Source organism: Puma concolor, chromosome D2 (genome assembly GCF_028749965.1).
Source record: "Puma concolor isolate L17-30 chromosome D2, mPumCon1.1.hap2, whole genome shotgun sequence".
NCBI classification, from domain to species: domain Eukaryota; kingdom Metazoa; phylum Chordata; class Mammalia; order Carnivora; family Felidae; genus Puma; species Puma concolor.
The window spans coordinates 30,403,898-30,427,974 of NC_141677.1; the positions used below are offsets into that span (position 1 = coordinate 30,403,898).

The 24,077-nt window shown below is 37.2% G+C and overlaps 1 protein-coding gene across 3 annotated transcripts in view; it reads right to left on the reverse strand.

Moving 5' to 3' along the window:
- Positions 1-100: 100 nt before the first annotated feature.
- Positions 101-24,077, reverse strand: part of RUFY2 (RUN and FYVE domain containing 2) — a 49,910-nt gene continuing 25,933 nt past the window's right edge. For all 3 annotated transcript variants that reach the window (XM_086679848.1, XM_025917946.2, XM_086679849.1), the window contains exons 14-18: positions 15,189-15,318; positions 14,670-14,764; positions 8,210-8,258; positions 2,500-2,577; positions 101-2,413 (exon numbers count right to left, since the gene is read on the reverse strand). In XM_086679848.1, coding sequence (XP_086535974.1) covers positions 2,270-2,413; positions 2,500-2,577; positions 8,210-8,258; positions 14,670-14,764; positions 15,189-15,318 — 496 coding nt within the window. In that variant the 3' untranslated portion in view covers positions 101-2,269. The remainder of the gene's footprint in view (positions 2,414-2,499; positions 2,578-8,209; positions 8,259-14,669; positions 14,765-15,188; positions 15,319-24,077) is intronic.

Below are 24,077 nucleotides of genomic sequence, written 5' to 3' on the forward strand. Positions count from 1 at the left end.
GTATTAGGCTCATACCACTTAACCCTTTAAAGATCCTATGGGCTTTTATTTTCCCAGGACTACCCTATTAAAATCAAGAAATAAAAGTCATAAATGCAAGTTAGCCTTTCAAAGGGCAATTTTTCATATTTTTTATTTGGTTTATAAAATTCACATTTTGTTTTAAAACATCACAGAGTAAGAATTACAATTCCTTGGCACCACCATAGCATTACTGTAGTACTGGCTAGACGGAATGGTTTGTGAGATTCATAAATAGTTTCTATGAGGGCAAATCTTAATAGAAAGTGTAGATTCACAATACAAATTAAGTTTTGCAGTACAAATTAAGTTTTATAACAAAATCCAAAATTTAGTAATAGTTTTTAAATAAGAGCCCAAACTAAATGAAGCAAGTTGTATTGCTGTCCCAAAGGCTTGCATACAAAAAGCCCAAATCAATGGGGATAATGGGAGTTTTGAATAATGAATTTAAAGGGGACTGAAAATCATGGTCTGTTGAATGAAGCCAGCCTTGGAATTTAAGCAAAATCACATTCAAAAATTTGTTCTAGTAAGCACAGTAATAAACACCTAGTATTTGAAATTTCATATTTGCTTATTCTCATTTTTAGTAATCATAAAAATGTTAATTCATCCCATCAATACAAAACAGTTCAAGAATATAATTCATCTCTTGACAATATTTCTGTCGACATTCAAGAAAGACCACCTAAAAATCTGTACAGCAGTTCTAACTGAAGACCTCAAAAGCTAACTGGATATGGAGAAAATAATGCAAGTAAAATACTGGTTTCATACTTTGGCAATTTAGAAAATTCATTTTTTAAACCCAAGTGAAAATACGTATATTCTGAGGAAATGATCCTGCAGAGTAAGTAACCATTTTAGGTAGGAGGGAAGTGGTCATGATTAATTCTCTATAATATTCCTGGGATTAATAAATTCCTATCTGACTGTGTGAAAGATTCATAGACTTAAAGTGCATGGCTAAAAATACCTAAGAGGGGTCTCCCAAGTGGTGATGCTATTCAAAGATTACTCATACAAGGGTAACTTTACATATTCTTGGTATGCTACAAGCCGTATAATGGGATTAGTGTTCACTGAATCTTTCATGCTTGACATAGTTCATGTGTTCATGGCAGGGCTGAGACCAGATCATCTGTTCCAGAAAGAATCCTGCCTTAGAGGTTCTCATTATATGGTGAAGAGTTCACTGTGTTTATAACTGCAGTAGTGGATCACTATGATGTAATGCTTCCTAAAAGTCACTAGAATGGAAATCTAATAAAGTTAATTACCCAAGTCCTATCAAAGGCAAAGTTTAGCTATTTTAGATTTCTCCTTTAATGCTCAGAGGAGAACCAATCAGGAGCCTGTAATCCCTTACTATTAATAAACCTTTTTTCTGGGGACAGATTTTTCTTTTGAAAGAGGTATGAGCCCTCCCTGAAAAAACTAGCAGTGTTAGCAGGTATAGCATATGGAAAGATCTGTAAGAACTTTTTTCTTTTTTTGGTAAAAAGAAAGGTAAAGGAGGGTAAGTTTTAACTTCCTTTCAAAGGAAAAAATTGAGGTAAAATAATACCTCTTTAAACCACTGTATCTGAGAAATACTAATAAATACATTAATGATTAGAGGATGACCAAAAGGAAATTCTATAGGATAAAGTACTGGCCTTTTCTAATGCAAGACGGGCAAATGAAGTAGGGCAGAAAGGACAAAGTTAGGGTTGAAATCTTTGCAAGCTAAGGAAAAGTCTTGAGTTGGAATATTAATACTTGCAAAAAGTCCAATGTATTTCTGATCTTTCTCTGAAAACTGTGAAGCTTTAAAGTGCATTAAAACTACAGGCATCATCAAATGCCAACTTGACAATCCGGAGAATTAATATGCACCCCTACAGAAGGCCTTTACAAAATAAGGCAAGTGTGTGTGTGTGTGTGTGTGTGTGTGTGTGTGTGTGTGTGTGTGAGAGCTTTGTTATCTGGCCTTTTAAATGGCGTTAAAAGTTGCATGATTTAAATGGCGTTAAAAGTTAATGAGGAATTAAGCTAAAGTTAAAGCATGCCCTGTTGAAAGTTCTTGAATAACAATGAGCTATTCTATAGCTTCTAATTCCCATGAATGTGTGGAAGATAAAACTGATAACTAATACCATCTGAAAGCTGCTTAAGAAGGACTGTCTAAACACAGCATATGCAGGTTCATACATTAACCATCCATTGTAGGTACTTTCAGACGTAAGGACTTAGTTCTGGAGTTTTATGGCAAGTTAGATGAGCATCTCTGGATCAGCAATGCGTGACAGGAATCACAAACCCGTACTGGCTTTGGTGAAGAAGGCAAAGGCAGTTCATTGTCAGAGCAAGCATTACAGAAAATTTCCCCACAGTTTCTACAGTGGTGCTATTAAATGGAAAAATCAAAGAATGAATAAAATTAGAAGACATGTTTGCACCAAAGCTTTTGGATTCACTTCCTATCTCCCTTACCTTTCTCTTGGAGAGTGAGAATTCCTTTTCACAAAGTTTACAGTGTGTTGCTTCTTTGTCTTTCAACCAAACCAGTCCCTAGTAGGAAGAAGTGTACATATTAATGCTCAAAGTGTTAACAATAAAAATTACATGTGAAAACATTTTCAACCAAGAACCTCTTGTAGGAATATATAGAAATACTGAAATAGTTGGAGAGAGAAACAAGTATGGGATTTGCTTCAAAATAATCTGGATAAGGAAGAAGGGGTAGGGGTTGAATATAAATAAAATAAGATTGGCAATATATTGTTAAATATTGAAACTGGGTTAACTTCTCTGTACAACTGTATGTGGACATTTCCATGATTTTTGTTTTTAAATCCATTGATGGGAGTTCACTTTAAGAAAGAAAAAACCGGGGCGCCTGGGTGGCTCAGTCAGTTAAGCATCCGACTTTGGCTCAGGTCATGATCTCACGGTCTGTGAGTTCGAGCCCTGTGTCGGGCTCTGTGCAGACAGCTCTGTGCAGACAGCTCGGAGCCTGGAGCCTGCTTCGGATTCTTTGTCTCCCTCTCTCTCTCTGCCCCTCCCCAGCTTGCACTCTGTCTCTCCCTCTCTCAAAAATAACATTAAAAAAAATTTTTTTTTTTAAAAAAAGAAAAAACCTTGGACATTATCTAGTCCAACAATAAGGATACATTTTCACTATGAAATGCATGAGCTTGGCATAATGTATACCATGTACCACCATAAGTCCTTAAATTTGAAGAGAATTTGGAAATCACGTTTGAAGTCATTTTAGATACCACCTTATGTTGTTTTATATGGCTATTAATTTCCCTTAAGTTATATAACAAATTTAATAGCTACTGTGTAGATAAGTAGAAAATGTATGTAAGTAGTCTTTAACCGGTGAGAGTTAACTTGACACCTGAAATTTCTAAATTGACCCATTCTTAACCCATCCAAGACCCTGGCTAAGAACATTTTTTCCCTACAAAAGCAACTTTGTTAGATGATGCCAGCTTTATAATGAGAAGATACTTGAGTGCTTCTGATTAATCTCACCACATGTTCCTTTTTAAAATAGCCCAGACTAAGGCACAATGCCAAAGAACCAAGCAGATCCTTGAACCATTTGGGGGTTAGAGGTGCCAATCCACCACAGAGGCAAAAAATCCACGTATAACTGGAACTCCCCAAAGTTTAACTACATTTAAAAACCTGTTGACCAGAAGCATTATGAATTAACAGCTAATACATATTTTGCATATGTATTACATGTATATATTATATATTCTTAATCAACTGAGCCACCCAGGCACCCTGTATTATATATTCTTAAAGTAAGCTAAAGAAAAGAAAAAAACCTGGATAGCTACTATCAAATACCAGTAAAGAATCAAATGACTTGGGGGCACCTGGGTGGTTCAGTCGGTTGAGCGTCCGACTTTGGCTCAGGTCATGATCTCATGGTCCGTGAGTTCTAGTCCATGTTGACTAGAGCTGACAGCTCAGAGCCTGGAGCCTGCTCTGGATGCTGTGTGTGTCTCTTTCTCTGCCCCTCCCCTACTTGTGCTTTGTCTCAAAAATAAATATTTAAAAATTTTTTAAAAATGATTTGAATTGTAGAATTTTTTTTTAAAGCAAGATGAGAACTCAAAAATAATCCAGTGTGGGCCACCTGGGTGGCTCAGTCGGTTAGGCATCCGACTTCAGCTCAGGTCATGATCTCGTGGTTCGTGGGTTTGAGCTCAGCATCAGGCTGTTTGCTGACAGCTTGGAGCCTAGAGCCTGCTTTGGATTCTGTGTCTCCCTCTCTCTCTCTGCCCCTTCCCCACTCATGCTCTCTCTCAAAAATAAAAAAGAAAACATTTAAAATAATAATCCAATGCAACTTGATGAATGCCATTAAAAAGGAAAGTGACTTCCCAAATGTCCAAAAGTCACCTAGTGGAAGCAGATTTGCTTCCTGCCAAGCTATACCTTAAGGGATGGCAAGCCTGATGTGAAGCAGGTTTCAAAGCAGCATCGTTAGGTTCAGAATTAATCTTTCTGACATCAGAGCTTGGCCTTCCAATCTTATTTTAATCTGACTGAATTCACCCTGCCTGTCTCCCAAATAGAAAGGCTGTATGTGTACACTGCAGGGCAAGCCTTGTGCATCAGCTGGAAGGGACCTCAGAGATTAGCAACTCCATTCCCATTTTACAGATGTGAAAACTTGTCCAGAGAGCTGAAGTTGCCTCCTCAAGGAAACAGCAGTTTTCAAGCAGAGCCAAAACTAGAAGCTATCATTCTGTAAACATGGCCTTTATTCTCTGTCCAATTCCAAAATGTCAGCTGCCCAACTTACACCCCCAAGACAGGATATTAGAGGATCCTTCTCTGGAGAAACTCAACTGCCCCAGAGAAAAGTCCTATAGATATTAACATAATTTGGAGAGGGTGGCCAACAGTTTGTGAGTTAACAGATTTCTCAATGGTGAGGCTTACCGTAACAACCCACTCTCATCCGCCCAGCCAACACACACAGGACTTCCAAGATTTTTTGTGCCTTTATTGAGATGGGAGGATATTCCAACATTTAAGGAATGACAGGCAGGACGTACTTCAGCCAAAGAAACAAACCCAAGAAGGGAATTCAGAAGACAGAATGGCAGTAGCAAAAGAAAACTTTAAAGAAACTATAATGAATATCATCAGAGATAAAATGCAGATTGCTAATTTTATTTTATTTATTAAAAAAAATTTTTTTTTTCAACGTTTATTTATTTTTTGGGACAGAGAGAGACAGAGCATGAACGGGGGAGGGGCAGAGAGAGAGGGAGACACAGAATCGGAAACAGGCTCCAGGCTCTGAGCCGTCAGCCCAGAGCCCGACGCGGGGCTCGAACTCACGGACCGCGAGATGGTGACCTGGCTGAAGTCGGACGCTTAACCGACTGCGCCACCCAGGCGCCCCAGATTGCTAATTTTAAAAGGCAAAACGAATAAATAAGGCCTGCTGAATATTAAAAATATGGTAGCAGGGATAAAAATTCTCAGAGAAGTCTGCACCAGAATCTAACCAAGCCTTTTAGGTTTAACTTCCAGTTTACAGGCAATAAGAGGACAGAGGAACAAGTGTGCTACTATGAAACGGCAGATAAAATCCAGAATGTAAGAAACTGGAGGACAGCCCTCCCAGAACCAGTCAACAGGTCAATAGCAAGGACAAGAAAAATTAAGTCACATATAAATAAATCCATTTTCATATGTATACAAAAACAAAAATCTAGACATTTTATAAAGATAGACATGAATGATAAAACTATAAAGAAAAACAACAGTGGTTAACACAAAATAGAGAATTACTACTGTAAAGAGGAGAATGTAATCTCCCTATAAACTAAGTCACAGAGTATGCCATCGTTTTTAAGTTGTATGAATACAGTTATATACATGGCATGTGTCATAATGAAAAAAATTTTACAGAGTTTAAATAATGACAGTTGGGCAGACACCCATACCCGTCCAAAAAAATGTGAGAGCAAAATAAAAGGCATCTATGCAGATGCACAAATTCTTAAAACATGGACCTTCATTCAACATTTTCCAGGAAGCTATCAAAGAATGCGTTGTCCCAAACAAGGGAGTAAACCAAGAAAGAAGTTAAGGGGTTCAGGTAACAGGAGCTCTAACATTCAAGAAGGGTAAAGGGAATTCTGAGAATGGAAGAAAAGGAAAATGTCAAGACAGGGCTAACCAGACCAGACTGGAGCAGGAGAGCAAAGAACTCCAGGAGGAAGGACTCCAAGGAAAAAAAAAAATTAAATAATTACCTGATTCATTTTACCATGTGGAAAACTTTTATCAGCATATTATAGAGGTGTTTAAAGGTATGAGCAAACTCTGATGTTCAAATACAACAAAACTTTTAAGGCAATTATTAACTCCAGAGGAAAAAAGTAGTTCAAGAAAGAAAATATAGTCACAATATATACCACATGGCCCAACAAAGAATATTTCAATAGCCATAATAAAGTATATCCAGTAAATGAATTCTACAGAAACTTTTACTTAATTATATTGGGAGGACGGTGAAGAGCAAACAGACCAAGGTGAGAGTGAGCAAATACTCCTCATCTACCATGTTGACCAGGCAATAGACAGGTCTAAAATAGGGGCACCTGGGTGTCTCAGTTGGTTAAGCACCTGACTCTTGGTTTCTGCTCAGGTCATGATCTCATGGTTCGTTTTCAAGCCGCGCTTTGGGCTCTGTGCTGACAGCGTGGAGCCTGCTGGGGATATTCTCTTTGTTTGTCTGTCTCTCTCTCAAAGAAATAAATAATAATATATATCTAAAATAGGTCTTAAATAAATGAGTGAATTATACTGCATATTATTTAGAAATAGGGGGATAAGTACCAGAAGAAATAACCAAGAGAATTCAGAGTAGCTCCCTTCAGATGGCAGGAGCTAGGGTGGATAAGGCACAAGGGGGTGAAGAACAAGAGACTGCTACTATTTTTTTTTTAAGTCCTCCCAGCACTAATTTAACTTTTAAATTATTTACATGTAACATTTTCATGTTTTTTGATAAAAAACAAAATGGAGGCACATGGCTGGCTCAGTCAGAGGAGCGTGCAACTCTTGACCTTGTGGTTGTGACTTCAGGCCCCACACTGGGTGTAGGGATTACTTAATTTTTTTTAAGTGTATTATTTTGTTTTGAGAGAGAGAGAAAGAGAAAGCATGCGCAGGGGAGGGACAGAGGGAGAGAGAGGATCCCAAGCAGGCTCCACATTGTCAGCACAGAGCCCAACATGGGGTTCAAACTCACAAACCATGACATCATGACCTGAGCTGAAATCACATGTCAAACACTTAATCAACTGAGCCACCCAAGGGCTCCCAAAATAAATAACTTTTTAAAAACGGGAAGCTATGAGGCTCCTGGGTGGCTCAGTTGGTTAAGCATCCAACTTCGGCAGGTCACGATCTCGCGGTTTGTGGGTTCAAGCCCTGTGTCGGGCTCTGTGCTGACAGCTCAGAGCCTGGGGCCTGCTTCAGATTCTGTGTCTCCCCCTCTCTCTGCCCCTCCCCTGCTCAGGCTCGTCTCTCTCTGTCTCTGTCTCTCAATAGTAAATAAACATTAAAAAAAATAATAATTAAAAAAATGGGAAGCTATGTGGTAGGAGGCAATCTCACTGAAGTACTCACAGAGAGACCATTTTTCTCCTGTGTTGTAGAAGGGATTCCTGTATCCAGACACATTCAGAATCATATACTGATAGACTGTACTAATCACTTTTCACACATATTAACCTCAATATTCAAAGCAACGCCGTGCAAAATCATAAGGCCATTTCACCAGCCATTTCAGAAGAGAAAACAGACTCCATAAACGTATGACTTGTTGAAGGTCAAAACCTGATAAGTAACAGACCAGGATAGGAACTCGGGCTCAAAGTCAAAGACTGTTTCACTTTGTCATGCCATGCTTTGTAGGAGAGTAGATAAAATTATTTCCAAGGTCATTTCCAACATGATTATTAATTCTAGAGGAATATTAGGGAGGAGCTGGATCCCCATCGTCCCAGCTCCCTGTTTAGCGCTTCTGCCTCTATACATCGTGGGACTCAGTTACAATACCTTAGATTCATACAGGACTTTTTTTACCTTCTGTTGGAGACTGTCACATATATCTATACTTCCCTACTTGAGGAAGACACTTCCTACTCACCTGCAGTGCTTTGTTGGCTTCTTTTATATCTTCTATTTTAAGTTTTGATCTAAAAAGATTATAAAATAGATCCATATTTCAGTAAATACATTAAATATAGAACATCCAGCAATTCATTATTAAGGTATTGGATTTTCATAGAATACAAAGCTGTACATACATGATTCTAATCATCTTTGACTAGTAGAATTATATTTTGTTTTCCTGTGTTTTCTAAATTTCCTAAAGCAAAAATGTCCTTTTTAAATTTAAAAATTGCTTTAACAGAAGAATATGGCATTTTCATGTGGTTATGACAATATTAATAAAAGCTATCATTTATTGTAGGCTTATGTGTGCCAGACACCTTGCTATAAACTTCACATGCATATACTCATTTAATCTTAAAAAAAAAAACCAAAACCCTATTTTAAAGATCAGTTAAAAACAACAACAACAATAAAGATCAATAAGATGAAGCCTAATGAGGTTTCACCCCCGTAAGAGGTCACAGAGGTAGTAACTGCGCAAGGCAGGATTCAAACCCTGGTCTCCATAACGCTGGAGCCCACATGCTAACCATTACGCACACTGTTTCTCTACCAGGTGCAAAAGAATGATAAGAATAGAAATATTAAGGAAAATAGAGTTGTGATACTTTTCACCTTTTGAAAACACATGTTAATGAACATGCAGATTACAAACAGCAGTAATTATCTGTGATCCCACCACCAAGAGACAATAATCTATATGTTGAGGAGATGAGTATGTACGTATTTTAAATGGAACCATCAGTTATATAATTTTCCATAAACAGCTCTTTTCAGGTAATAATATCTCCTGAAAGGCTGAGAGCTGACTGTTATTAAGTATCTGCCACATCATTATCTTAAGTGGTTACGTCGTAAACAATGAAAAATATAAAGTAGTTTATATAATTATCTACTGTTGAACTTTCAACTTGTCTCAAATTCTTTGCCACAAAAATTGTTCATTAAAATTGGAATGACCAAAATATTTTATTATTTTTCTCAGGATAACTTATAAATGAAATTACTGAATCAAAAGGTCCATGAACTAACATCTCTGCTCCTGAGGTAGAACATTAGGAACTTGCTTCACACTACAAATGCTTTGTTCAAGACATAAAAACAAAAATGTTAGTTTTTAACCCAGTTCACACTTTTACAATGGGAATAATCAATGTAAAATTACACAGCTTAAAAGTACAAACACAATACTAAAATTTTCTTGGCTGAATTCACATCTACAAAATGTGCCTGAACAAAATTAATGCTGATGGGAATCATGGCCAAAACAGCAACTGTGCTACACAGAAAAATTGAATATGGAATGAAAGTAGCTTAATGGCATTCACTGCATAAATCGTTATGAATGCCTTCATTCACAGCTATGGACTATATATAGAGAGAGACACCGTAAAGATTGTCCCCCTCTGATACGAACTGCCAAAGTATCCCAAAGAAAGGAGTATCAGTTACAGTTCCAATAAAAGCAATGTACAAGAACATGTCCTCTTTGTCCTGGACAGGGAGGAAACAGATGTCTATATTACATATTTTAATTAGCTTTCATTTAGGAACAAGAATTTAAAGTGTGTGAAATATATTTGACCATGGCATGAAGACAGCACAGAGAAGGGCCAAAATCAGATAGGAGACTAACAAATGTGACACAATCGATTATGACACGATTACGATTCTAGAGGAAAACATCCATAAATTCCACAAGCCTCTGATAATCCCAAAACCTCTGCTTGTGAGGAAAGAAAACAAATCTGTAAGTCTGCTTACGTGGAAAGAATATCATTTACAGAATACTACATTTGGAAGAGTCCTGGAAATTTTCTTTTCTTAAACTAAAAATTCTTGTTGTTAGAATGTAGGCCTTGGTGAGGTTAATGGGAAAGTTAGCTATCACCCTTCATGTATTTAAAAAAAAATTTTTTTTAATGTTTATTTATTTTTGAGAGAGACAGAGACAGAATGCGAGTGGGTTGGGGCAGAGAGAGAGGAAGGCACAGAATCTGAAGCAGGCTCCAGGCTCCGAGCTGTCAGCACAGGGCCTGATGCGTGGCTTGAACTCACAAGCTGTGAGATCATGACCTGAGCTGAAGTCAGACACTCAACCAAGCCACTCAGGTGACCCTTCATTTATTTTAAACTCTGTCATTATAACACAGATATATTAGTTTACATTCTCTTCCTTGTATACTCCACCCTGACATTTCATGCTCCACATTTTCTTCAAATATGAAGTTTATCTTCATTTTGTTCAACCCTCAAATTAGTCTCTCTACAACTATAATTCACTCAGGACATTTAAAACCTTTCAAAATCTATCAAAAATTATTTTAAAGAATCCTTCAATAAGAAGCCAATAGGAGTAAATATTTCATTAGTGAAAGTATTTTTCTAGTTAAAATTAATCATTTACATTTAAAATCATAGGTTCAGAAACTGAGCACTAGAGAGTAATTTTCCCATCCAACCTCATCTGACAAGAAAATGATACTCCAGTTGTGATAAGCAAAGGCACTGTGCTAGCTGCTTTCACATATTTATTCTCAGTTAATTAGAAAAAGAACCCTTTGGGGATTTTACAGCTCTCCCATTTACAAATGTAGAAGTGGGCTTAAAGGGGTTAAATAACCCTAAGTCACAAAGCTGGTAAATGGTAGATGAAACTAATGAATACTAATTTTTAAGTTTAATCATAATTTGAAAATGATTGAATGTTAAGTTTAAAAACTATTCTTTCCAGGGGCACCTGGGTGGCTCAGTCAGTTACGCATCCAACTCTTGGTTTTGGCTTAGGTCATGATCTCATGGGTTCATGAGTTCGAACCCCATGTCAGGCTCTACGATGGCAGCATGGATCCTGCTTGGGAGAAATTCTCTCTCTCTCTCTCTCTCTCTCTCTCTCTCTCTCTGCCCCTCCCCCATTCATGTTGTCTCTCAAATAAACTTAAAATAAATAAAAACTATTCTTCCTGAAATATAACTTTTACCTTTTAACAAAATTAAATTTGGTTCCTATTATTCCAAATGACCTTTCCCCTCCCACTCCCCATTTTAAATAATATCCAAATGGTCTATATATAGCCTTCTGGTGAAATAGAAGCAAAGATTATAAAGTACTGATCCAACCTCAGTCCCTCCCTTATCAACAAATTTTGTAACAAATATTCATCACCCTGTGTATCAGGGAAGAATCGGTTTTTACTTAATTTCAATCTGATAGCTTCTAATCACAGGAGCAGGAGGATGAAGAGAAGGAACAGGCATTTCACAGATAAACTGATACAGGGAAACTCACAGGGGCCACTGCACCTCATCCAGCCCCGATAAATTATTCTCGCCACTCAGAGGACAACAGTTGAGAAAGATAAAATAAGTTCTGACTCAAAACGGGCCCTACCCATGTCTTATGAACTATGGTCCCAGAAACAGTAGAGGAAAACTAATAAATCTGCGCCACAAAAATCTGAAGATTAATGAGAAAAAAATGTATCATAAATGAAGGACAAAAGACAAACTGGTAAAAAAAAAAAAAAAAAAGACGTACACCGTGTACAACTTTTAAAATCCCATAAGAAAAAAATGAGCAAGTCAACCAAAAAATATGCAAAAGATATGAATAGGCAATAAACTATAAATACAAATGCAATACAAATGCATACAGATACTCAGGGGCACACAGATGGTTTAGTCGGTGGAGCATATGACTCTTGATCTCAGGGTCATGGGTTCAAGCCCCATATTGGCAATAGAGATTACTTAAAAAATAAATAAATATAGATGCTCAACCTTGCTTATGGTTAAAGAAACACAAATTAAAACAAGAATTTCAACTGTCAAAGTGGCAAAAACAGGCATTCTCTCCTACTACTGGATGGAGGATGTTTTGTTATGACCAGAATTTTTTAAAGCACATTCTTTCTGGGGCAGCAATCACCTCTAGGAAATTACTCTTCAGATATCCTCATTAAAGTATATCGGGGTGCCTGGGTGGCTCTGTCGGTTGAACATCTGACTTCAGCTCAGGTCATGATCTCACAGTTTGTGACTTCAAGCCCCGCTTCAGACTCTGTGTCTCCCTCTCTCTCTGCCCCTAACCCACTTGCATTCTGTCTCTGTCTCTCTCAAAAATAAATAAACATTAAAAAAAATTTTTTAAGTATATCAAGATATCAACATGTACATACAAGGATGTTCACAGCAGTATCATTTATAAAAGAAAAAAATTAGAAACAGTTTCAATTATAGCACATCCATCCTATGGAATATCAGTATGTACTGATACAGAAAAACCTCTAATATATTCCTAAAAAGACAAAAAAAAAAAAAACAAAAAAAACCACAAACTTCAGAAGAACATGCATACAGTAGTTTACACAGGGGTTAGACATGCAGTCCGTACATGCAAAAAAACCTAATCAAAATAACTCTTGAAAATTCCTTAAATAGCGCATAAAGTTCAGTATAGATTGTTGAGTATATCCAACTTTGAGCAGTAATTTTCATGCAAAATAAAATTTGAGAAACAATGAACCAGTCTAAAGGAAAAAGGGGGGAAAAAAGTGAATTCAGGGGCGCCTGGCTGGCTCAGTCAGTAGAGCACACAACTGTTGATCTCAGGGTTATAGGTTCAAACCCCACATTGGGTGTAGAGACTACTTAAAAATAAAATCTTCAAAAGAAAAAAAGTGATGAATTCAGCTATCTGAACATTCAAATGATCACGAGTTTACAACTCCACAGTCTTTAGCACTGCATGGGAGATGGGTGAAAAGTTATTCCCATTTTACTATTCTAATCTGTTTTGGGGTTTGTTTTTTGGGGTCTTTTTTGAGAGAGAGAGAGAGTGTGTGCGCACAGGTGAGCAAGGGGCAGAAAGAGAGAGAGAGAGAGGGAGAGAGGGAGAGAGGGAGAGAGGGAGGGGAGAGAGAGCGAGCGAGAGCAGGGCTCACACAAAGCGGTGCTTACACACTCGTGCTTACAAACCATGAGATCATGACCTGAGCTGAAGTCCAATGCTTAACCACCCAGGCACCCCTATTCTAATCTGTTTTAATATTAAGCCTTTATGATCTTAATAAAAGTATTTTTTTGTTGTGGGGATTGTACATTGCTGAGTACTTGGCACTTGGAATAGTGCCTGGCACATAATACAAGCTTAATATTTGTCAAATGAATATATGGGAAATAAAGTAATAAACACTTAGCATAGGGTCCGAGTCAAAGTGCTCACTAGGTGGATGCCAGATTAGAATTGAAATCTTGCTTATCAGAGTCACAATGCAAATTGTTCTTTGAATTGATAGAAACAAAAATAGCTTTATCTTTGTTTTGTTTTTTTAAGCCAACTCTACCCTCCAACGTGGGTTCAAACCCATGACCCTGAGATCAAGAGCCTCGTGCTCTAACAACTGAACCAGCCAGGTGCCCCAACAGCTTTATCTTTTTGAAAACTGGTATTTCCTTTAGTGGTTTTAGTGAACTACTCTTTCCTGTGGCAACCGGAAACTGGTTTCAAGACTTCTTAAAGAAATCTCATCTTTAGCAATGAAGTCTCCATTCTAGTTATGATTTCTATTGAGTTTAATTTTACAAATGATATATAGGTATATATATGTAACTAACTACATCCACATAAAGGCCGAGATGCTCAGGTACAGTTTTGTTCTAAGGTGTACTAACTTCCTAACCATAAAAAACATCAAAGGGATTTACATAGGTGACAAGATTATGGGCACTGTAGCTTTCTTACTCTTACTCTTCGGTGTTAAAAAAGGTGACACTTTTTTTTTTTTTTTTTTACATGGCAGTGATACATTTAATACTAAATTAAACCTTCTTGAGCTTATCTCAGATACTTGGCAGTATGTTCTATCAGGGCACAAAGATGAAGCTGCTAACCCAAAACACAGACTACACGGAACAAGGAGGAAGGTGTGAGAAAGAACAACATTTCTCCTTCTTGTCTTTCTAGGAACCCAGTAACACTTCACTGCAACAGAACCAACCTTGCTGTATGAAGTTAAGCCCCAACTGTAGCATAAAACACTCTCCACTCCTCACAATGTTAGCTCCTTCTCAAAACAGTCTGAAGAAGATCTCTCCAGACAGTTTGGAAATTTGGTTTCTGTTTTTCTGGGAAAAATATATTAAATGGACTTCTGAATTCTCTAATTTGAAGAAATTAGAGTCTTAACTTTTATCTACAGGAAATGTTTACAGCTAAATTTACTAAACTGAACACAACTTTTAACAAAATCCCTCCAATCCACAGTCTTGCATGTTTATCCTTAAGGTTTTTGTTTGGTTTTGATTTTCCTTAATAGTTCATATCTTTCTTTTCTACATTTAAACTTTTCTTCCTACTTGGTTTGGCACACTCATTCATACCTTTATACAAGTCAATGATTACAGAGATGAAGAAAAAAAGGAGAAATTACTCGCTAAGTTTGCTGCCAAGTTCTTGAAGAGCTTGCTCCTGTTCGTGATGTACTTTTTTCAACTGCTGATTTTCATCCTGGATGTTAAGGAACTCCTTCAAAACAATAAAAAGACAGAAAATGCAATTTAAAGGAAATAAACAAGAAACTCCAAATTGTATACATACCAATAATTAGGAACACATATCCTTTAGTTTTTTATAAAAAATAGAACTCTATGTCCAAGTTCTTTCATCGCTGCTCCATCAAATATCACCTATTTCACATTCATTTAATCTCCTTACTGGTTTTGTGTTTTTTAAGTAAACTCTCCAACCAACGTGGGGCTCAAACTCACAACTCCAAGATCAAGAGTTGCATATATTACCAACCGAGTCAGCCAAGAGCCACTTCTTATTGGTATTTTTAAAGATGACTAGTATATTCTGTCTCTTTGGTATAAATATAAATTATGATTTCTCCTTTTAAGTAACTTAGTTTTCAAAGATACAATTTTTAAAAAGTTTTACCACCATTTACTTTTTTAAGACTAATGATTTGCTGGGTCTCATTTCTAAGATGAGATAAGGCATCTTTCTCCTTTTGAAGATCTTCCTGCAAAGTCTGCCTCCATTCCTTCTCAATCTTCAAATCAGTTTCCAGTTGCACCCTTGAATGACAAATACACAGAAGCTTAGTGCTATTTATCACACGAGAGTTGTTTGTACTCTTTAGTAACAGCATCTTTTTGGTTGATTGTTCTCACTTTTGTGCATTTCTTCAGGTATTTTCTTTCATAAATATTTTTTGGTAAATAAGTTCAGCAGCACAGGGTTTTTTGATCCCAAGGTATCAACTTATTTGCCAACCACAAAAACTCCTTGCTAAATAATAATTTATGTCATTTTTCAATTCTGTAAACATAAGCACTGTAAGAACACAGAAAATGCCTGGAAGGGCATATCACACGATTAAAACTAGTTACATCTGGGGAATGGAATCAAGGAGAAAAATGTGAGGTTTTAATTATTTACATTTCTGTGCCATGGGAAAATTTTACAACAAACTATATTTCTGATATAAGAAGTACAGCCACCACTAAAGCAATTTAACATCAGTCACAGAAAAATCAACCCTCATACAAAGTGTTACTTTACAGACTACTGCTGAAAGCTGACCAATTACAAGACAAATCTAAGACTAAGGAGACACTGGGGGGAAATCCATACTGCCTGGAAATGCCAATTCACATCTGAAACACCACCTCATCATTCTAATAGGTACTAGCTGGCAAAACAAAAGTAGTCAAACTCCTACATTTTAGGATACCAAAAAGAAATCATTTTGAAAATTATTGCTCATAAGTAGGTATTACAGATGAGGCATATGCTGATAATGCTACAGTTTCTAATACTTTAAATTTTAATTCCAACGTATCATAATATTGACACTATCACAATATTACATCATTTTAATATTCTTGTGTTAATATTTTGATTACTTTTGTTTCTTCATAAAGTTAGCATTTCCATCTACAGCCACATTATTTCTCAGTGAAATAAATTTCAGATTTTATAATTCAGGATGAAGAGAAGAGATACCTCCAAATGGAATTTACAAATTGTTTATAAATACTATTTCACTATACATTCGAAAAGAATACAGGGACGCCTGGATGGCTCAGTCAGTTAAGCGTCCGACTCTTGATTTCAGCTCAGGTCATGATCTCACAGTTCATGAGTTCAAGCCCTGCATCAGGCTCTGCACTGGCAATGTGTAGTCTGCTTGGGATTCACTCTCTCTCTCTCTCTCTCTGCTCTCCCCACTCTCACTCTCTCAAAAATAGATAAATCAATTAAAAGGGAAAAAAAAGAATACAGAAACAGGTTTATGTTACTAAAAGTGAAGTAACTAAACTACAGAGTGGCCTCATCATCCAGAATCAGAAAAAGACTGAGAGAAAAAGCAAGGGAAAAAAATTTTAAGTTATTATAAATATATTGTCAAAACACATGTTGACCACCAAAGTTGGAAACCATAAAGGAAGAAAAAAGGAAAAATACAACTACATGAATATTTTAAATATCTAAATGAAAAAACCACTATGAACAAAGTTTAAAAACAGTAAACTTAGAAAACATTTCACTGTCTGTGAAATACCCAGAGTAAATACATAAAGAGTTTTTTTTTTTTAATGTTTTTTAAGGTTTATTTACTTCTGAGAGACGGAGACAGACAGACAGACAGAGACAGAGTGTGAGCAGGTGATGGGCAGAGAGAAGGAGACACAGAATCCAAAGCAGTCTTTCAGCACAAAGCCTGACATGAGGCTCGAACTCACAAACCACGAGATCATGACCTGAGCCGAAGTCAGACACTTAACTGACTGAGCCACCCAGGCGCCCCGATACATTAAGGGCTCTTACAAATAAATATTAATAAGCTGAACACCCCAAGGGAAAAAAGTAGATGATAGGAGCTGGTAACTAACAAAATAAAGATATATAAAAGGATCTCACCAATACTCAAAGATGTAAATTCAAAGAATTAAGCACAATTTTTCAGGCTAAAGGATTCCTTCAGGTTAACTGATAAGACGGTATAGGCCTACGTTAATTGATATGATACAATGTCCATGACATAGTAAATGCAATAAACAAAATACTAAGGAGCATGTAGCATGATCCTCTGTCTAAAAAACATAAAAAACATCTATGCATACCAGAAAAAAATGATACTCACCAAATGTTAAAAAAGTTCGCTCTAATTTTTATTTTCTTCACATTTTTCTATATTTTCTTACATTTAACCAACAGCATGTAATATTTTCATAATCAGAAATCAATAAAGTTACTTCTCCAAAATGGGAATTTGTTTTTCTTGGACACAGTCCCAGCTGCCCATTTCTACAGAAACCATTTCAATTTTTTAAGCCATCAGGGAGAATCAAATTGTTCACATGTTCATACTATACCAAATTGTTCACATGTTCATACTCTACCAAAATGTCACATGTTCACATGTTCATACTCTACCAAAATGTCACCAACTGAGAGATAAACTTACTTTCATGGCTTCAGCAGAAACAAACATCTTCTCTCTACAGTTGTACCCAAGACTTATTGAATAGGTTAGCCCTATAGGGAAGGGCCAGGTCCCTACAGTGTTAATTGGATCATCCTTTGGTCAAGGAATAGCTGCATCAATGCATATAAATATCAGATTTGTCTAAGTGATTCAGTAACACAGAGTACCAGGGTTTTAAAACTGTATTCTAGTGACTGGCAAAAGTGTTCCAGTCTTGCTTTTCATGTTTTTCATTTGGTAGGGCACAGGCTTAAACAACAAAACATTTCACATCATTAAAAAACCTGATGACTTAGGGGCTCCTGGGTGGCTAAGTCAGTTGAGCATCCGACTTCAGTTCAGGTCATGATCTCACAGTCCATGGGTTTGAGCTGGCGTTGGGCTCTGTGCTGACAGCTCAGAGCTTGGAGCCTGCTTCGGATTCTGTGTCTCTCTGCCCCTCCCCTGCTTGAGCTCTGAGCTCCGTCTCTCTCGCTCTCTCAAAAGTAAATAAACATTTAAAAAAAAAAAAAGAAAGAAACCTGATGAATTAAATGCTTCTTGTGATTTTTGTTGCCAAGGGAGCCTTGAAAATGCTAGCTATCCTTTTATGGAAGTATTAAAATTAAGAGAAAATGTTTGTTTACTGAGTGTTTTGGGGGATGGGTTTTAGTTTTATAATGTACAAATGATGCAAGTTTTCAACTAAGGTGATACTCCTTGGCCTAAAGCCTTATTCTACAGAATAAGAAAAATGTTATTTTTGTAGTAGGTTAAAAGGAACTTTAAAAAAATGATTACAAAAAAAAAACCCCAAGAAAAGCCTCCTCTCTCTTGCTAAAGAACCGGGAAGAGGTAGCCTAGCATGATAGAAACCTTTGTGACAATACATACCCTGTTTCTAAAGTATTAGAAACTGTATTTACTCTGTGACAATACCACCCTGGAGCAGGTGGAAGGTGGAGAAAACCACAGGCCCCCAACCACTGTCAGCAAAAGCTAAGTGGGGAGCCTGGACTTTCACTACCACTCAACAGTAATGAGATGTCTACCACCCTTATATTAGTGGAGACTATATGGGGAACCTGGACTTTTATCCCTACATCAGTAACAAGGCATTTCTCACTTTCGCCACAGGGTAAGTGAAAGCCAAGTGAAAAACCTAAATTTCAACCCCTGCCCAGTGTAATGAGATACCTCTAACTCTCCCCCTCCAGGATGTTATCAGCAGAGACCAAGAGGAAAGCCTGGACTTCCACTCCTACTTGATGGTAACAAGACACAACTCCTCTCCTCCACTGTGTCAGTGGAGAGTAAGTGGAAAGCATAGATTTCAATTCTTGCCCCATAGTTAGGCACCCTTCTGTATCCCATCCAGAATGGTCCTAGGCTTCTGCTATACTCACTTGGTATAAAGAGTCAGTGTCTATATTTCTCCCTGCTGGTGTGGTTTCAGTGGAGAACTGCTCAAATGTAAAATTAAATTAGATGCAGTCTCATAATTCTCAAGACATCCAGAATGCAATTGAAAAAAATTTGTCATAACAAGACCCAAGAAAAATCCCAACTTCGATGAGAAAAAACAGATGCCACCATGTCAGATAATTCTAGACAAGAATTTCAAAGCAGTCATCATAAAAATGCTCCTATGACCAACTAAAAACATACCTGAAACAAAACAGGAAGCTTTAGCAAAAAAAGAAAGGAGGAAGAAAATACACTCAAATGAAAATCTTAGAATTGAAAACTACAATAACCACCCTAAATGGCTCAGTAGAATGAAGATGATGATAAAAGAATGGATTTCAAAACACTACCGTAGAGGGGTGCCCAGCCAGCTCAGTCAGTAGAACAAGCAATTCTTGATCTCAGGGTCATGAGTTCAAGCCCCATGTTGAGCATGGAGCCTACTTAAAAATGAGAAACAAAACACACAACACTACAATAGAAATTACCCAATTTGAAGAAGAAAGAAAAAATAGACTGGAAACTTACAGGACTATAAAAAAAAAAAAAAAAAATTCTAACATTCAATGTTATCAGAATTCCAGAGAAGAGAAAGCAGGTGGACTGGAAAATGTATGTAGGAAAAAAGATGCCTAAAAATTTCCAAATTTGTCAAAGATAAACCTAAAGATTCAACAAGCTGACCAATCGCTTCTTGTCCTTTTAGCTAAGATAAAGTGTAGTATCAAGAAGATGACCATGGGGCGCCTGGGTGGTCAATCAGTTGAGTGTCAGACTTCGGCTCAGGTCCTGATCTCGCAGTTCACGAGTTCAAGCCTCACCCTGGGCTCTGTGCTTACAGCTCAGAGCCTGCAGCCTGCTTTGGATTCTGTGTCTCCCCCTCTCTCTGCCCCTCCCCTGCTCATTCTCTGCCTCTGTCTCAAACACACACACACACACACACACACACACACACACACACACACACACACGATGACCAAAGCCCAAAAAGGATAAATCCAAAAGAAAATAATCTTGGGTAAAGGAACAAGGATTCAAATGACAGTGTTTTCCATCAGAAACTATGAAGACCAAAGAAAATACTCAACCCTTTTTAAGTGCTGAAAGAAAAGAACTGTCAATTTGGAATTCTAAGGATATTCTGAAAATATCCTTCAGAAATGAAGCTGACGGACTTCAAGCTGTATTATAAAGCTGTAATCATCAAGACAGTATGGTATGGGCACAAAAACAGACACTCAGATAAATGGAACAGCATAGAGAACCAAAATGGTTCCAAAAATGGACCCACAAACGTATGGCCAACTAATCTTTGACAAAGCAGGAAAGAATCCAATGGAATAAAGACAGTCTCTTCAGCAAATGGTGCTGGGAAAACTGGACAGCAACATGCAGAAAAATGAACCTGGACCACTTTCTTACACCATACACAAAAATAAACTCAAAATGGATGAAAGACCTCAATGTAAGACAGAAAGCCATAAAAATTCTCCAGGAGAAAGCAGGCAAAAACCTCTTTGACCTTGGCTGCAGCAACTTCGTACTCAACACATCTCCAGAGGCAGGGAAACAAAAGCAAAAATGAACTATTGGGACCTCATCAAAATAAAAAGCTTCTGCACAGCGAAGGAAACAAACAGTAAAACTAAAAGGCAACTGACAGAATGGGAGAAGATATTTACAAATGACATATCAAAGAGTTAGTATCCAAAATCTATAAAGAACTTCTCAAACTCAACACCCAAAAAGCAAATAATCCAGTGAAGAAATGGGCAAAAGAAATGAATACACACTTCTCCAAAGAAGACATCCAGATGACCAACCGACACATAAAACAGTGCTCAACATCACTCATCCTCAGGGAAATACAAATGAAAACCACAATGAGATACCATCTCACACCTGTCACAATGGCTAACATTAACAACTCAAGCAACAACAGATGTTGGTGAGGATGCAGAGAAAGAGGATCTCTTTTGCACTGCTGGTGGGAATGCAAACTAGTGCAGCCACTCTGGAAGACAGTATGGAGGTTCCTCAAAAAATTAAAAATAGAACTACCCTATGACCCAGCAATTGTACTACTAGGTATTTATCCAAGGGATACACGTGTCCTGTTTGGAAGGGACATATGCACCCCAATGTTTGTAGCAGCACTATCAACAATACCCAAAGTATAGAAAGAGCCCAAATGCCCATCGATGGATGAATGGATAAAGAAGGTGTGGTATATATACACACAATGGAGTATTACTCGGCAATCAAAAAGAATGAAATCTTGCCAAACACAGCTACATGGATGGAACTAGACGGTATTATGCTAAGTGAAATTAGTCGGAGAAAGACAAACATCATATGACTTCACTCATATTATGACTTTAAGATACAAAATAGATGAACATAAGGGAAGCGAGGCAAAAATAATATAAAAACAGGGAGGGGGACAAAAACATAAGAGAGTCCTAAATATGGAGAACAAACAGAGTTACTAGAGGAGTCATGGGGTGGGGGGATGGGCTAAATGGGTAAGGGGCATTAAGGAATCTACCCCTGAAATCATTGTTGCACTATATGCTAACTTGAATGCAAATTAAAAAAAGAAATTAAAAAAAAAAAAAGAAATGAAGGTGAAATCAAGACTGCAGATGGGAGGAAACAAAACAACTAAGAGAATTTGCTGCCAATAGACCTACCCTAAAAAGAATGGCAAAAGAAGTTCTCCAGACACAAAGAAGAAAACTTAAAATATCAAGAGTGAAGAAGAAATAACAAAGAGTTTTCTGAATTGTTTCAGGGTTGAAGCACAAACTGTAATATTGTCTGATGTAGGGGCACCTGGCTAGCTCCGCTGTAGAGCATGCAACTCTTGATCTCAGAGTTGTGACTTCAAACCCCACGCTGGGCTGAGTTTACTTAAAAAAATTAATAAAAACTTTCTAATACTGTCTGATGTGGTTCTCAATATTATGCAGGGAAAATATTTAAGCAACTTATGTTATGAAAGGGGAGTGGATAGGGGCACCTGGGTGGCTCAGTCAGTTGAGCGTCCAATTTTGTCTCAGGTCATGATCTCACGGTTCATGGGTTTGAGCCCCGCATTCGGCTCTGTGCTGACAGCTCAGAGCCTGGGGCCTCTCTCAGATTCTGTGTCTCCCTCTCTCACTGCTCTCTCTCTCTCTCTCTCAAAAAAAAAAAATTTATAATGGAGAGTGAATAAAAAGATCCAAGTGGAGGTAAGACTTCCACACTTCATTCAAAGTAGTAAAACACCAGTAGACTGTGAAAAGCTGCAAACATACAAGAAAGTAGAGCAATCACTAGAATATCTATACAAAGGAATATACTTAAAAACACTAGAGATAAATAGGAATTCTAAGTTATATTCAACCCATGAGAAGGCAGGAAAAATGAAATAAAGGAATGAGAAAAAAAACAATAAAATAGTAGACTTAAGCTCTCATATCAACAATTACACTAAATGTAAATGGACTAAATACATCGTTAAAACAGATTGTTAGGGGGCACCTGGGTGGCTCAGTCGGCTAAGCACCCAACTCTTGACTTTGGCTCAGGTCATGATCTCACAGTTTATGGGATCAAGCCCTGTGTCTGGCTCTGCACTGATACTGTGGACCCTGCTTGGGATTGTCTCTCTGCCCCTCTCTACTTGTACATGTGCATGCTCTCTCTCTCTCAAAAATAAACTTAAAAAAAAAAGATTGTCAGAACAGATAAAAAACGTGAACTATGAGAAACTTACTTCAAATATACTGATAATAATAAATATTAGACCAAAAGTTTAAAGACTGAAAAATGCAAACATTAATTTTTTGTTTACTACATGACATTAACCAAAAGAAAGCAGCTGTGGCTCTATTAATATCCTGTAAAGAAAATTATCAGAGACAAGGAGGCATATCACAAAATGATAAAAAGATTAATTCGCCAAAAAGACACAGCAATCCTAAATGTGTTGGCACCAAACAGAATCAGAATACAAGAAGCAAAACTGATAGAACTAAAAGGAGAAATACACAAATCTACAATAATAGATGGGATATTCAAGAAATGCCCTCTCGATAACTGACAGAACTATTAGAAAATGAGCAAGACTAGAGGAAGAACTTATCACTTCAATCACTGAATCCTGCAGCTTAGCAAGTTACACATCATAAATGGCATGTAGTCTTAATGATCTATTAAATATGATACATAACTATTTCCTATTATTGTTAATTTTTCCCCACATACTTACTGGGGAATAAATACTGATGTTTATGAAGTAAAAACTAAAATACCCCTGTTAATCTGCCATCACTCCCCTGAGTGAATCTGAATTCTTTGAACCTGAATCTGAATTCTTTGAACTTTTTTTTTTTTTTAACATTTATTTATTTTTGAGACAGAGAGAGACAGAGCATGAACAGGGGAGGGGCAGAGAGAAAGGGAGACACAGAATCTGAAACAGGCTCCAGGCTCTGAGCTGTCAGCACAGAGCCCAACGCGGGGCTCGAACTCACGGACCGTGAGATTGTGACCTGAGCCGAAGTCGGCCGCTTAACTGACTGAGCCACCCAGGCGCCCCTGAACTCTTTTCTATGTAGATGTAAATATACACATGTACATGGTTTTAATTTTATAAAAAATGGGATATTTCACATACTATCTGCAACTTGTTTTTTTCTTCAGTCCAATGACATATACTGACATCCTTCCTAGTTGGTGATATACAGATCTATCATATGAAGTACTAATAAAAATATTCTCATAAAACATCATGTTCTATGATAATATAAGTTCCTTTGAGTTATAAAGGCCTATTACACTCAGTATCTGGAAACATAGGTTTTATCATAATTATGTTTTCTAACTTTTTTTCCCCAAGGAGAACTCCAC